Source organism: Pleurodeles waltl, chromosome 11 (genome assembly GCF_031143425.1).
Source record: "Pleurodeles waltl isolate 20211129_DDA chromosome 11, aPleWal1.hap1.20221129, whole genome shotgun sequence".
In the NCBI taxonomy this organism is placed as follows: Eukaryota; Metazoa; Chordata; class Amphibia; order Caudata; family Salamandridae; genus Pleurodeles; species Pleurodeles waltl.
The window spans coordinates 68,171,074-68,184,481 of NC_090450.1; the positions used below are offsets into that span (position 1 = coordinate 68,171,074).

At 42.5% G+C, this 13,408-nt stretch overlaps 1 protein-coding gene across 3 annotated transcripts in view; it reads left to right on the top strand.

Annotated features, from left to right (window-relative positions):
• Positions 1–10,529, top strand: part of MFN1 (mitofusin 1) — a 206,586-nt gene extending 196,057 nt beyond the window's left edge. For 2 of the 3 annotated variants that reach the window (XM_069213075.1, XM_069213073.1), the window contains one exon: positions 5,759–7,555. In XM_069213075.1, coding sequence (XP_069069176.1) covers positions 5,759–5,828 — 70 coding nt within the window. In that variant the 3' untranslated portion in view covers positions 5,829–7,555. Of the gene's footprint in view, positions 1–5,758; positions 7,565–8,278 lie in introns of those variants that run through there. The other variant, XR_011199355.1, reaches the window with a different exon arrangement.
• Positions 10,530–13,408: the final 2,879 nt, after the last annotated feature.

Sequence of the window (13,408 nt, forward strand, 5' to 3'; positions counted from 1 at the left end):
TATACTTCGACTGTGCAGATGTAATCTGAAGGTGGGGTATGCCTGTGTGTGCAAAAGTACAAAAAGATGCACCTGCTTAATGTATTTTCTTTACAGTTTCGAAAGTTATACAGGAAGCTTAGCTCAGGCACCACATCCTTCCACAACACATGTCCAATTTCAGACTTCCTACAAGTCGTTTTCTGTTTGAACCGTTCACTCATGTAGGAAAAATATGCAAAATGCATAAATTGAAGGAAATTTAAATGATAGAAAATGCATAAACCCCATCAATAAGGATTTATTTTCACAAAATACTAATCATTTACATACATTTCGTGAGTTATCGGAGATAAAACGCTGTATGGTACAGGAATGCAATAGCAAATCTTAGCCTAACTTCAAAAACGGCGAATAACGTTCATCTGAATTATATTAGTGAAAGACATGGCTGCATTATGATGTCTGATTACCTGTGGCGTTGTGGGTTCTCCGTAGTTCCTTGGTTGGACAACCTTATTTTAGCATTAGGCCCATAGCCTGTGCCTTTTACTAGTAGATTTGTTTTTTTCAATTTATATTTTTTAGCACAGCCAGCCTTTACCTCGTTGTTTTTATTTTTAATCAGCTGCTTCATTCTGAGAAGACATAGTTGTTCGAGCTACACATTTTATCACTCCTTTCTATACACTACACTTGATGCCCTGTTCAAGGCTGTCATGTTCGGACCTTGATATTTGAACTCATATTGCCACTCCAGTAGCTCAGGAGTCAGTCCCCAATAGCTAGACACCTTAGTACATCAGACCTGTTCTTTGAACACTGAAGGATTTATTATATAAACACCACATGGGCCTAAAGGGGGCAGAGGGCGTTCCAGTCCTGGCCGTCTTGGGGCCCACGTCATTCTATTGACAGCTTTGCTGATCCTGGCACGGACTCGTCAGCTACCCGAGAAGATTGCCATCCAGACAACAGGCATATCCTTGCCAGCCGCTTCAGGTATGTGGTCGGAGTCCCTCCCTTAGATCAGGACAGGCCAAAGGGTTACCAGTGCTATGCTCCCTGATTCAGACATAGGGTGTAGGTAGGAATCTTTAGGCTTTTAGAATCATACAAATATGGTGGGGTTGTTTAACTTCTTCACACTGATTGTAATGATGATCACTGTATGTTTCATCTGCCTTATCGCAGATCATGCTTTTTATAATCAGATGCAATTGCTTCAATAAATGCATTGAAATCCATTTTGCATCTCATGTTCTGCCTTGGCATGTGTGAGTAACTGAGCGAACAGGGTATGGTCTGTTGACCATGGCTTCCCTTATGAGTCGGAGTGTCTGGTTTAGGTTGCGATAAATCACCTCTTTCTTTCCAGGTTGAGGCACTGCGGGCTAGCCAGAAGTTAGGCTGACAGCTTCCAGACGGTTCGGGCCTACTCAGTCACCCACACTCGGTGGTGCTGCTGCCCTAAACATGCAGTCTTATAACCAGAATAGGAGCCTCGTGACAGTTGCCATGCCTTGTACGGAAAATAGGAGAGATATAAGCCTCATTACAGGCACGAAGACGTACTTAAATTCTACTGTACAAACATATCAAAACCCCACCCAAAGTCCCAGGATTACGAGATAAGGTAAAAGCCTAACAGCAGCCTTAACAGAGCTTTTGGCATACAGGCAACCCCTTGTGTCTTTGAAAGTCTCTTCTTCCATATAGCTTTTAACTGCCTGTTTGAAAAAGACCTCTTGTCAACTGTAACATAAACTTACAATGGGCTTACAGCCCACTTATTGCTTACCATTTGCTGGCTTAGTTGTCACTCTCATTTGCTTGCTTTTTATTCAATGCCTTGCTTTCCTCTTCTTGTGTTTGGCCCTCCCCTTCAGCGTAGCATATTTCTCATCCTTTTGACTGAATCATTTTTACCCAAACGATCTATAAATTGCGATACAAGAATGTACTAGGAATATCTTTACGCTGTAATTAAAGAAACATGTATTATTGCCCTTTCTACTGCTCACATTCATGGAACTACATTTTTCTTTCAGCACTCCATAAGAGTGCACATGTTTTTTCTAGCTCTTTCCCTTGAGTACTGCTTCCCCGCCAAGAAACCAGACATGCTCTGTTGCTTTCTCATCCTCCCACCCCAAGCTCGGCCGTTGCTTTCCCCACACCTTCCATGTTTTTTATTTTTTGTTGTTTTTTTTTTTACCTCCTCCAGGCCCAGCCTCAAGTGCCCATGTTGCTCCCCAGGTACCTGCTCAATCCCCGTAGCTTCAACCTCACCTGCTACCCTTTTGCTTTCCAATCCCATAGTGCTACACATATTTTGTTTTTATTTCAGTATTTGTGAGTGGCCGGTATTTGCTTCCTGGCCATTCTTTGATGCCAAAAGCGCTTTCAAGCAACTGAATTGATATTTTTTTTCATACACAGATCCTAATAGCATCTGCTACCTTGGATTGGTATATAAATAAAAGTAAATCGCCTCCCAAGTCATTCCATAGGTTTCCGCATGCCTTGTGACACATGCAGACACCTATGTTATCATGCGACGGCCAGGATCAGTTGCGTCATTGTGCCTCTTTTCATCAGCAGAAATCATTAGCAATGCCAATAGATCACAAAGTTATGAGCTATGCTTATTTTTTTATAGAAAATGGCTGCATTCAAAAGGGGATGTTCCCAGATTAGCAAAAGGATTGGCCTTCCAAATTATGGAATTTGTCAGCCTGGGCCAAACTTTCTTGGTTGGAGTGATGGGGCAGGCCTGGTCTTTCCAGTCTGCGCAGCCTGTTCTGGCTCATTGAGTACTTGAACCACAAAAGTGTGGATGCATATATAGGCCACTGAACACAGTAAAGGAGCAGTAGATCATACACCACTCTGAGGTCTTTCAAGGTATGAAGCTTTGCGGGTACAAACTGATACAGTGTGCTCCTATGCACTGTCTGAGCACCTGCACAGTTGCACAACAATTACATTTTTTATGTCTCGCATGAGTTGCATGTGCTCTCGCTTGCAAGATATTGTATACAACAAGGGGCTTGTAGCCTGCCCGTTGTTGACCATTAGTTGTCACTCTTGTAACTGGCCAGCACATGGGAGCTTCACTTCCTCTTTTTTCGGCTGGAAAATGAACCACCAAGTACTGATTGCTTCAGCTTGATGGCTGTCCTTCTGCTGGTGGCGAGCCCTCCCTTCATACCCCACCCCCAGTGTTGCTTCATGTCACAATGCAATAAATCAGTGCTAATTTCACAAGCACTTTTTGTGGCAAGTTACTGAACCACTGAATGTCCCTAGAGAAACAAACTCTGCAAATAAGGTAGAGTTTTGTGTGACTGCAAATAATTCCAAAGGAGGCAAGCGCTAAATTTATCGTCAGACCCTCAACCCATATGTAAGCACAAACAATTATCACTTAATTGTTGAGAAAAGAAGGTCAAATGTACATCTTAACTAAGCATTTTAAATACCACTGCTTGCCAGATTCGTATTTACAAGGTATCACCTGTGCAAATGCATTGCCAAAATGTTCGCACCTTTTATCAATTGTTGCACTCCGAATGTCTCACGGCGGCCCATGATTAGATATGACTCATCTACAAAAATACGTAAGTACATGTCAGTACATGTCACACTGCCAAAATGGCCCCAACTGGTTCAAGTAAGGTCACAGACTGTAATCCCGGCCAACACAGATAAGAGCCATAGAGTGCAGGCACTGAACATCTGTGGTGGGAAAAGGGCATCAGAAAGATGTATGTCTGCATCAGAGTGCGTAGACCTCTGTAGTACTGCCAGTGCTTAATTTGAGCTGGTGGTTTCCGGTGCAGGGCAACAGCACTTATTTTTGAGGACTGAGACTTTAGTTTTCTGCATCAGGCATTTACTGCAAGCAAAAGACATATGGGAAAGGGGAGGAAGAGAGAAACGAAAAAGCATCACAAAGGGCGAAAGCTGCAAGAGTGAGCTGAAAAGGCAGGGAGTGGCTGTACATGAATTAAAGAGGACCGAGATGGTTCGCACATTTAAATGCAGCAGCCGCATGTTTCAAAAGTGAACCTTGGGCACCGGCTCGTTTTCAGTTACAAATGAAGCACTGAGTGCAGTACCATTATCTGAAACAACCACCTCTAGGCACTTTTAGGCCGGACGTGAAGGTTATCTTATAAGTCTGTATACGAGTGTCCTTCAGCCTGTTTACAAATCTTCCCAATTATGTGGATAACTGAAGGGAGTCAGTATTGCCTTCTCCCCTCCCACTACCCATGTTGCTTCTTCCCCTCTGACCCTATTATGTATTGCTTCTTCCCCTCCCGTCCTCACACCCAGTTGTCCGTCTGCTTCTTCCACTCTCATCCCCACCCTGTAACCTATTCCCCTCATTGACTGTTGTCCACGTTGCTTCTCCCTCGCTACCTTTTCTTATCCGTGTTGCTTCTTCCCCTCCCCCTCCTGCTTTCCATGTTTACCCAGCCTGTCATAAAAAAATATGATGCGGCCAGCGTTGGCCCCTGTCATTGCGCTTTTTTTTTGGCCCCTTTTCCATCCTCCCTCTCATTGTCAGTGTTGCCTGTTCCTTGAGTCAGATGTTGCCCGCCAGCCATAAGGGAGAAGTGAGGGAGCGATGGCATGGCCAACAACGGGCACTTTTTTTTTTTGATAACTTGTGGTCATGTTGCCCAGCATCCGAGCTGTTCTGCTACTTGGCTAAAATACATTGACAAAGCCAATAAATAGCTCTGCATAGGCGACCTGTTGGTTTTGCCAGTGCTTGATCATGGTGTTACATCCTGAAGAGACTATTCCAAATTCTGTGAATGATGAGGCGCATAAAAAAAAATAAAAAAATAAAAACTGATCTCGTCCAAGTATTTTTTTTCACTTTAGAGGACTGATGATGGAAAACTCATTTTCAATAGAAAGCTTTATTTTTCACCTTGCCGGTTTCCCTACTTTGATTACATTTAAACACTCTAGAAAAAGAGGGGGGGAAGGGACCGGGAGATTAACTGGTCCAGTGTACACTCTCCCAACAATAGTAAGACAAACAAAAGTACTCCTGATAATCCTCCTTGTTTAATGCTCTTTGAGAGTAATTGAGCATTAACACTCAACCTATTACTTTCCTTTGGTTTTAATCTTGGTCTTCATCCCAGAGTATTGATTAAAATGATGAGATATGTAGTGATGAATAACCAATTTTAATTATAATTTCTCTGTTCTCTCCTTTGTGTGCTGGTGCCCGAATATAGGCATGCCTGTCCAGATAGTTTGAACTCACCAGTCACTATCAGAACAGTACGGCTTGGTGCCCCTGCGGGGAGCCCGTCAGGCGTTGCACCGCCGGCCTGGCGAGGAGAAATTCCTGATGATGATGCTAGTCATCCACTGTGATGCTTGAGGGCTCTTGCTCCTGATAGTTCAGGTCTCCCAAGCCACTCTTTCGTGTGGAACAGTGTACTTTTGTTTGTCCTACATTTAAACACTGTCTATAGTGTTTACAAATGCTATTTTTTCTAATTTTAAAGAAATACTGTCTACTGTTTGTTCTATTATGTTACATGAAAATCTTGCAATATTCGTGAACCCACGAGGCAACAAACTAGTCAGTTGCTGTGTATGCAGGGAGTTAAAATGTTAATGTTTAACCAATAGTTTTTCCAGGTCAATTATTTGTTTGCATTAGTAGAAAATCATGGATGTAAAGTCTATAATACATCAGGATGTGTGTAACTTTATATTTTCATTTTGGAATGTTTTTCAGAAATAACGCGGTTCGTCTCGAGGAACAGTTGGATCTTTTTACAAAGCATTATCTTCATCAAAATAAATAGGATCATAAGACTGTTTCCACCTGGTAACCAGCCGTGGGGGGAGTTTTGCATTGGGATGCTGCTCCCGTATCTTCTCAAGCACATAGGACTTCCTGAATGCCATGCCGATTGTGATTGGTGCACAGTTAACAAGAAGAGGCAGGACCTGAGCACATGTGGATGACACTTGGAATTGTTCGAGACATTCACGCCTTCACCTTTGGGCAGGACGTGTGCATTAACTTCATTTTGGTGACTGAAAACCTGAAGTATTGATTTCAAAATATAAATAACTGCCGGCTGCCCACATGGCCCACTGCACTAAACAGATGTACCTCAATATAAGTTAAGAGAACTTACATTAAAATGAATACTTTTATTCAAACTTCTCACCACATCACACTCTCTTTCTGACTGAGACAGGGTTTAAATCACTGGGTATGGTAATTTCCATCATCCAAAACCATACTCCGAATAGGTATACCAGAAAAGTAAGCAACCTTCTATGCATGCAGCTCTCATGTTTGAGGAATGCAAACCCATTACAGAAACCACAAACTCCCAGCCTGGGGTATCCATATAATATCAGAGACACCTTGTATTTGTTACATGCCTTAAAGAAGCATTGGAATGTTGGGGGTGCTGCACTAGATAATGGGGATGGCCCTGCCCCAACCTTCTGCCAGCCACAAGGACCCGCCCCTGCACCAGGTTTAGCCACATTGTTTGTGTGCAGTGGGTGGAATCCCTCCCTCAGACACAGAGAAAGGTTCCCTGCTCTTGCTTTGAGATGTCTCGGTTGGTCAAATAAATCACTAACAAGACTCCCAAGGATATTTTTGGTAAACCGAGGTGGATAAGCAACGGGTGCAGGGAATGGGGAGAGATGTATGGAGCGATGCATATGCACACGAGCAGTTACACACTTTTTTTAGTTTTACAGCTTTTGGAAAAATCAGCTTACAGACACATTTCAGAGTTGAAGTTCATACGCTGGCAATTGGTAAAAGCCTACAGATAAAAAGTACCTGTAAGGGGACCCTTTTAATGTTTGTCAAGAGAAATTTGTAATCGTTCTCAAATTTCAAGTCTGATTACAGCTTGGACCTTCAAATTAGTTTCTTTTTCGACCATCTTGTGTTTCAGTTTTTCAGAATTTGAGACAAGTTTGTTTTATGTTTATTGTGATTATATTCAAGACTTTCGAAAATGTGTTTCTTTGCGTGCCGAAAATGCATCAGGGTAGAAGTACTTTCCTAAAACATTTCAGCATGTTCTTAACGACCCATACTATCTATTTTTGTCCATGACAGTGTTCATCACCAATTTAGCTTGGTAGGATATTTTTCTGAATGTAATTAAAAAACACATTGAACAGGTCTCGCTTACACCTAAAAGAATACTACAACCGAGATTAAAATCAAAATTTGCAGTAAGTTGTAGAAGATAGCACAGAAAGTTGGCTGTATCATGAAAGTGACAATAGGAAATGGAGTATAATATCAGCCGGTCAGTGTTGGCCCAATGTTCCCACAGCAGGCGCACGTTTGAAAGGGGCTGTAAAAGTGATTAACACGGTGCACTGGTTTTCTTTTATGTTCCCCCTTGGCTACTACTGTACCATATAATAGAATATGATACACTGTTCCAAAAGAATAGGGAGAAGGAGTAAAAGAGTCCTGATCATCAGGAGCAAGAGTCCTCACACACCATACTCGGTGTCATGCTTCATCATCGGACAGCTCCTCGTCAGACCGGCGCTGCAATGTCTGACGGGCTCCCCCCTAAAAAGGGGGGGCTCTTTGCCGGAGATCTTTAGTTTTGCCGATGATGCCGCGGACAGTTTACAGTCAAGCCGAGAACCCGAGACGGGAACGGAGCCTGAGGGTAGGTGCTGCGTCAGGACACCGACACATATACAAAATGGTTGTGTATCGGGCATCAGGCCTACGTGATCCCATGAAGCCCCGTCTCTAGTGGAGTTGGGTGACTGATAGGAAAAAGCCAGTCCTGTTTCATCCTAGTAAGTGACTGATGACGCCTTGACTGTAAACGATAGATTGCAGGAGTCTATATACATATATATGTTTTTTCTCCTTGGTTTCGATTGAAGAAGTCCAATTATTTAATAGGTCCTGAAGAAGCGTCATAGGATCCTTTTGGGACCACAAGAAGACGCGAAACATGTCGACCGCATATTAAGGAATTTCGGATAATTACCGACTTCCTCTATTCGATTGTCTTGTGTGAGTGTTTGAGCATTATCTCGATTTTCACTCCCTTGCCATTTTTTAATCTTGGCCATCTCCCAACATCAAAGAATAAAACAATTAGTGAGGGTCCTGAGCCAATTTTATCCTTTACTCCAGTATTTTCTTTCCCCACGGACCCATACTTGGCTCCGCGGCATCATCGGCAAAACTAAAGATCTCCGGCAAAGAGCCCCCCCTTTTTAGGGGGGAGCCCGTCAGACATTGCAGCGCCGATCTGACGAGGAGCTGTCCGATGATGAAGCATGACACCGAGTATGGTGTGTGAGGACTCTTGCTCCTGATGATCAGGACTCTTTTACTCCTTCTCCCTATTCTTTTGGAACAGTGTATCATATTCTATTATTAAGTTCTTTGGAGGATATACACTGGACCATAAATCCTCCTATCCCCTCCATTTTGTTCGAAGTACTACTGTACCATGCAAACTGCTGTGGTAAGTATGCACATTTAGCTTTTGCACACAATCCCAAACACACACAAGGAATCTCTTTATCTTCAATCTCCCCTGCTGCCAACCCTTTAAGAATGGGGAGGGCCTGCACACTCACTGGCTGTCACCCACATCATGTTTGGCACTTGAAAATTTAATTTGTTGCTGAGTCTTCTAGAATACCTAAATTTCTTCTTGGCAATGGCTTACCCATAACTCTCTAAAGCAGTTTGGAACTCCTTGTACAAGCTGTAAAGATGGAATCTGTTTTGGATCCACACTTATGGGAAATTCAGCCACACAGTAAAATAACAATTAGGGTAGCTGTGTGTTTTGCTGCCAGCACCTCACGAAAACATGGTCCACAAAATAGACTGGTTTGTCTCAGCTCATGTGCATCTAAAAAATATTCAACTACTCAATGCCAGGTCCTTTCCCAAATTTTACATTTCTTGTCACGCCTGAGAACCTTGTAAATCTTAACCCGAGATTAACTTTTGTGATTGTATTGTGCTTCAGGTCTTCCTTCAGATTATCCTGGTTTAAGGTCGCCAAATCAAATGTACGTCAGGCATTTTCCATCATTTCTGTATTTTAAAGCCAAGATGTAAGAAATGGACCTGGGTACAAGGATGTTGAATACGTTTAGAGGCAAAATGTTAGCTATCAAAGGTTCCCTGATATGATAGACACTAAATGCATACTGTAATTTTGCAGTTACAGTTCATTAAATTAATGAATGGAGAGTGAGGCATTCTACTGGAAAAAAAAAAAAAACAGAAAACATTCTCAAGTAAAACTAGCTCAGTCCTGTTTTTCTCCTACATTCTGGCATTTGTAGCTTACCTGTTGCCACATGTACCCTACTACAAAAACAGAACTTGGATAAAATAGTGATTCTGCTTTAACGTTAGAATTGGCAGGTTTCAAATTGGTGAATTCTGTGTACTTCTCAAGCATTAAAATGTGCCTACATTTTACGCATGAAAAGGATCACTTTGTTCAAACAGTTTGCTGTTTGTTTGGGAGGGTATTCTGTTGTCCCTCAACATATTTGCTCCATACTATCCAAATTTTCAGCCTCTTCTGTGTTCTGGTGAGTACACATCAGTGAACGGAAATGACTGGTAAAGTTCACAGTGAAATAGTGTTAAACGTATGCAAAAGTGTTAAAAAATGAACTCTTTGTGTTGGACAGTTGCCTTGCTGAAGAAATATCGAACATGGAACTTTGTGACAAACACAAATTATTATCTTGAATGGTATGTAACCTTACAACTTAAAATGTGCAAATTTTTCTTCTATCGACCGCCTACACATATCTTAGAACAAAGCAGAAGAACGTATATACATTTTTTGGGTTTGTTCAAGTTAACATAAGAATCTTCATCAAACTCGTTGCTCACTTTTCACTTTTTAAACAACTTGCAAGTTAAATATGTTTAGTTCTGGAGTTGATTTCCTATTATGTAAATAACTAAGTGCTTTAAAGAAGGGTTTCTACAGGCGGAACGTAAGGTTGGGAGGTGGAACAGTGTGGATGTAGATATTTATTTTAACATAGTAATCGGATGGCGTTGGAAATGATAGGCTACTTTGGTTGCAATAAAAACACAAGGCAGATACCAAGGATTTTAGTGTGGGCACTGCCTGTCCAGAACTTAGCCGTACAATTCAATACCTCAATTTAAAATGGTAAGACGAAAAGCAACTCTTAGGCCTATATCACTAATTTGTCAGACAATCCCAAAGTATTATGGCATTTCCTACTTTACTATTTGAACAGTAATTACTTTGGAAGTTATGCTAGAAGCACACGTAGTATTATAGATTTTTTGATTTTGCTCTTTCAAAGTTTTGCAGAATCGCCCATAGTTACAAAAAGCAGTGGCTGAGTTTTTGTATACTGTGTGGAAAAATTGACTCTTGTAAATTTCATACTTCATTTTTCTATGTAGACAAAGTTTTCAACTCAGTCTAGCTTTGGATTTATGTTGTGCTCAATAAATGAATACATTATTTTTGTTTCATGGGTACTTATTCAATTGAAACTATAAAGTTGTTACACGAGTCTCACAGTTACAGTTTTTTCTATCTTAAATGATCGGTAAAAGAAATACCGGACCTACCAGTTTTCTTAATATAACAAAATCTTTTTTTTTTTTTTTTAAATAAGCGGTGCCTGCTAAATACTATTGGGCTGGAAGCTAAGCAGACGACCACAGAGGATGGTGACACCAGATGGGCACCTTTATCAACATCGATGCCAATAACGAGAACATATTTTGAAGACACATTCAAATCCTAGGGCAGCGAGTGACGACTGGGCAGCCACTTTTGTGGTCAGTATTGCTAGCCACCTCTGTCCCAGGGTTTTTTGGTATTATTATTTTGCCACTAAATATTCAGTTTTTATGCTTGACTCTTAAATTGTAGCTTGGCTGAGCCATCAAAATCCTCATCCTACTACCACTAACTACATTCATTAAGAATGCAGTGAATACCAAGCAGTCTCTGTGAGGGGGACAGACTTAGTCCACTTATGACTTTATACAGTACCACCAGTAATAAAAGCCAATGTCCACTGAAAACGTTTATTTAAAATAATACCATCAGTGATATTTTCGTAAAAGGTTATGATTTTATTTATGACCAGAAAAGATAGGGCTGTCAAATAGAAGATAAGGACCCTCCCAGAGGTCATATCACATACAGGAGTAGAGATGTGACCCCAAACAGATTTCTGGCACTTAAAGGTAGGCAGAAGGTAAATTGCAGCTGTTGCGGGCCGTGATGAGCCTCAATGACCTAGCAGTGGCCTTACTGTCTTTAAATCGTTCCAGATCTGAATTAGCCTTGTTTCCAACAAGGCAAGGGATGTCCATATGGGATGCATAGACATCATCCCCTACGACCCCTGCTCTCACCCCCAAAAGCTAGTATTCCTCAGGCAGGCGTGACATCAATGTAGCACAGTTGAAGCATTGGCTCTGCCCAGCAAATCGGTCGTATCCAATCTGCATCTGATCATGAACTTTGTGCATCTCTCTCGTTAGCAATAACTTGGGAGAGTATGGCCTGAGACTCAACAGGATCAAGAGCAGCATTTGCACAACTGTATCCCAGTGTGTGGCAATAAGCATGCAGAGTACAAGGACCGCAGTGTCACCAAAAGTGTCCAGCCTCTTGGATTCCCCATCCAGTGGTGCGGTACGAAGCGCACTGGCATTTATCCTGGCAGTCTCAGGGGTGGGGTGCTAAGAGAGGAACACGGCAATGGTGGGTAGCAGTGGTCCAATGCACAGGAGTGCCAATGCAGGGCTTAGCATAGGCCTCAAGCAGAACATCTGTGAGGGGCTCATTAAAGGGTAGTAAGGGTTCTAACAAGGACACCATGGGCTGAATACCTCTGTCAAGACATTGGGCTTGACCTGCATCATGGGCAACGTCAGGACCAGGACCTCAGCTGCCCTCCAAACCACCACTGCAAAAGAAGCCTTTTCCTCTGTAGCCAATGTGGAAGGACAAATGAGTCCAGTGTCTAGTGAGGTGTTCAGACCACTGGCATTATCCACATTTTCAAACCCGGTGTCATCAGACGTGGGCTCTGCCAGGGTGTCAGAACAACCATAGAGATCCTCAGATCCCCTCCATTTGTGTTTCGCAGAGGCACATCCAGGAGAAGAGGGCTCCATCTCTAATTCAGGCAGTGTGGACCTGGTCGGCATTGGAACAGACTTTGCGAGACACAAGTCTTACGGCGTATCTGATTTGGGAATCATGATAGCCATGGTGTCGAGGAACAGCACCACTGAAACGGTCCCCAGAGGATGTCAGGGGGTCCATCCATATCCACCAATGGATCCTGAGGGGGGAGGCTGGCAGCGAGGACAGCCCTGCTGACAGAGCCCCAGTCGAAGGTCCTCCTGTCCCATGGGGCACAAGGGCACTACAGAGGCATTTGGCTGTCCAAAGATGAGGCTCATGGCCTCCTAAAATTCACTGAGTTGGGCGGGGTCGCGTCAGCACTGGGAAGCGCAGAGCGCAACCAGTGTCAGATGCTGGCTGCACAGAAGCAACCTGTGAGCAGTACCTGGATTTGTGCCTTCGTTCTCTCATGTTGTCCAAAGAGTTGGAGTGACGCGGTGAACTCGAAGAGCGATTTGACTACTTATGAGATTTACCAGAAGAAATCTGGGACTACGACGAAGACTGGCACAAGCGACTGTGGGAACGGGCCCAGGATCTCCCTGTACTCACTGTAAGGTAGCGCAAAGGGTCAATGTACCTGCTGCAAAGAAAATGTACTAGGCAAATTACAAAGTGCATATAATGTAAAAATTTCAAAATAACTGGTGATTTACGTTCTTTCAGCAGACAGAACGTACTTTTGTTTAGTGAAAGCTTGGACTCAAAGTAGCGCACAGGGTCTAGCAGTTGGCACGTTGTACTATTAGGTTTTGAATTGTTAGCATGTTTAATCCAACAAGGGTAATTTTAATAATTTGCACATTTCCTCATGTTAAAAAGTTCTCATTCTTATTCACATAGTTTAACAAGTAGAATAAGCAACATGTGCGAAGGTTTTACATGCATTTACTCTTTGACCTTGATATTACAGGTTACACATATGGTGGCAACTATCACAGCCACCAGGATTAAACATAACGGTCTACCACCTAGGTAAATAAAGCAGGACAAAGCATTCATTGACAGGGTGTTTGTAATTGCGCCATGGAGCAAACGGTCTGATGAGAATGTGGTGCTTATCACAGAAGTACTCACATAACTTGAGTATCAGGGTGTAATTGAGCCCTGTGTCTCACCAATGAACAACCCCTTGTTGTCCGTAGCTAAACCGGACTATTCGTATAGAATATTCTCAAATTACAGACCCT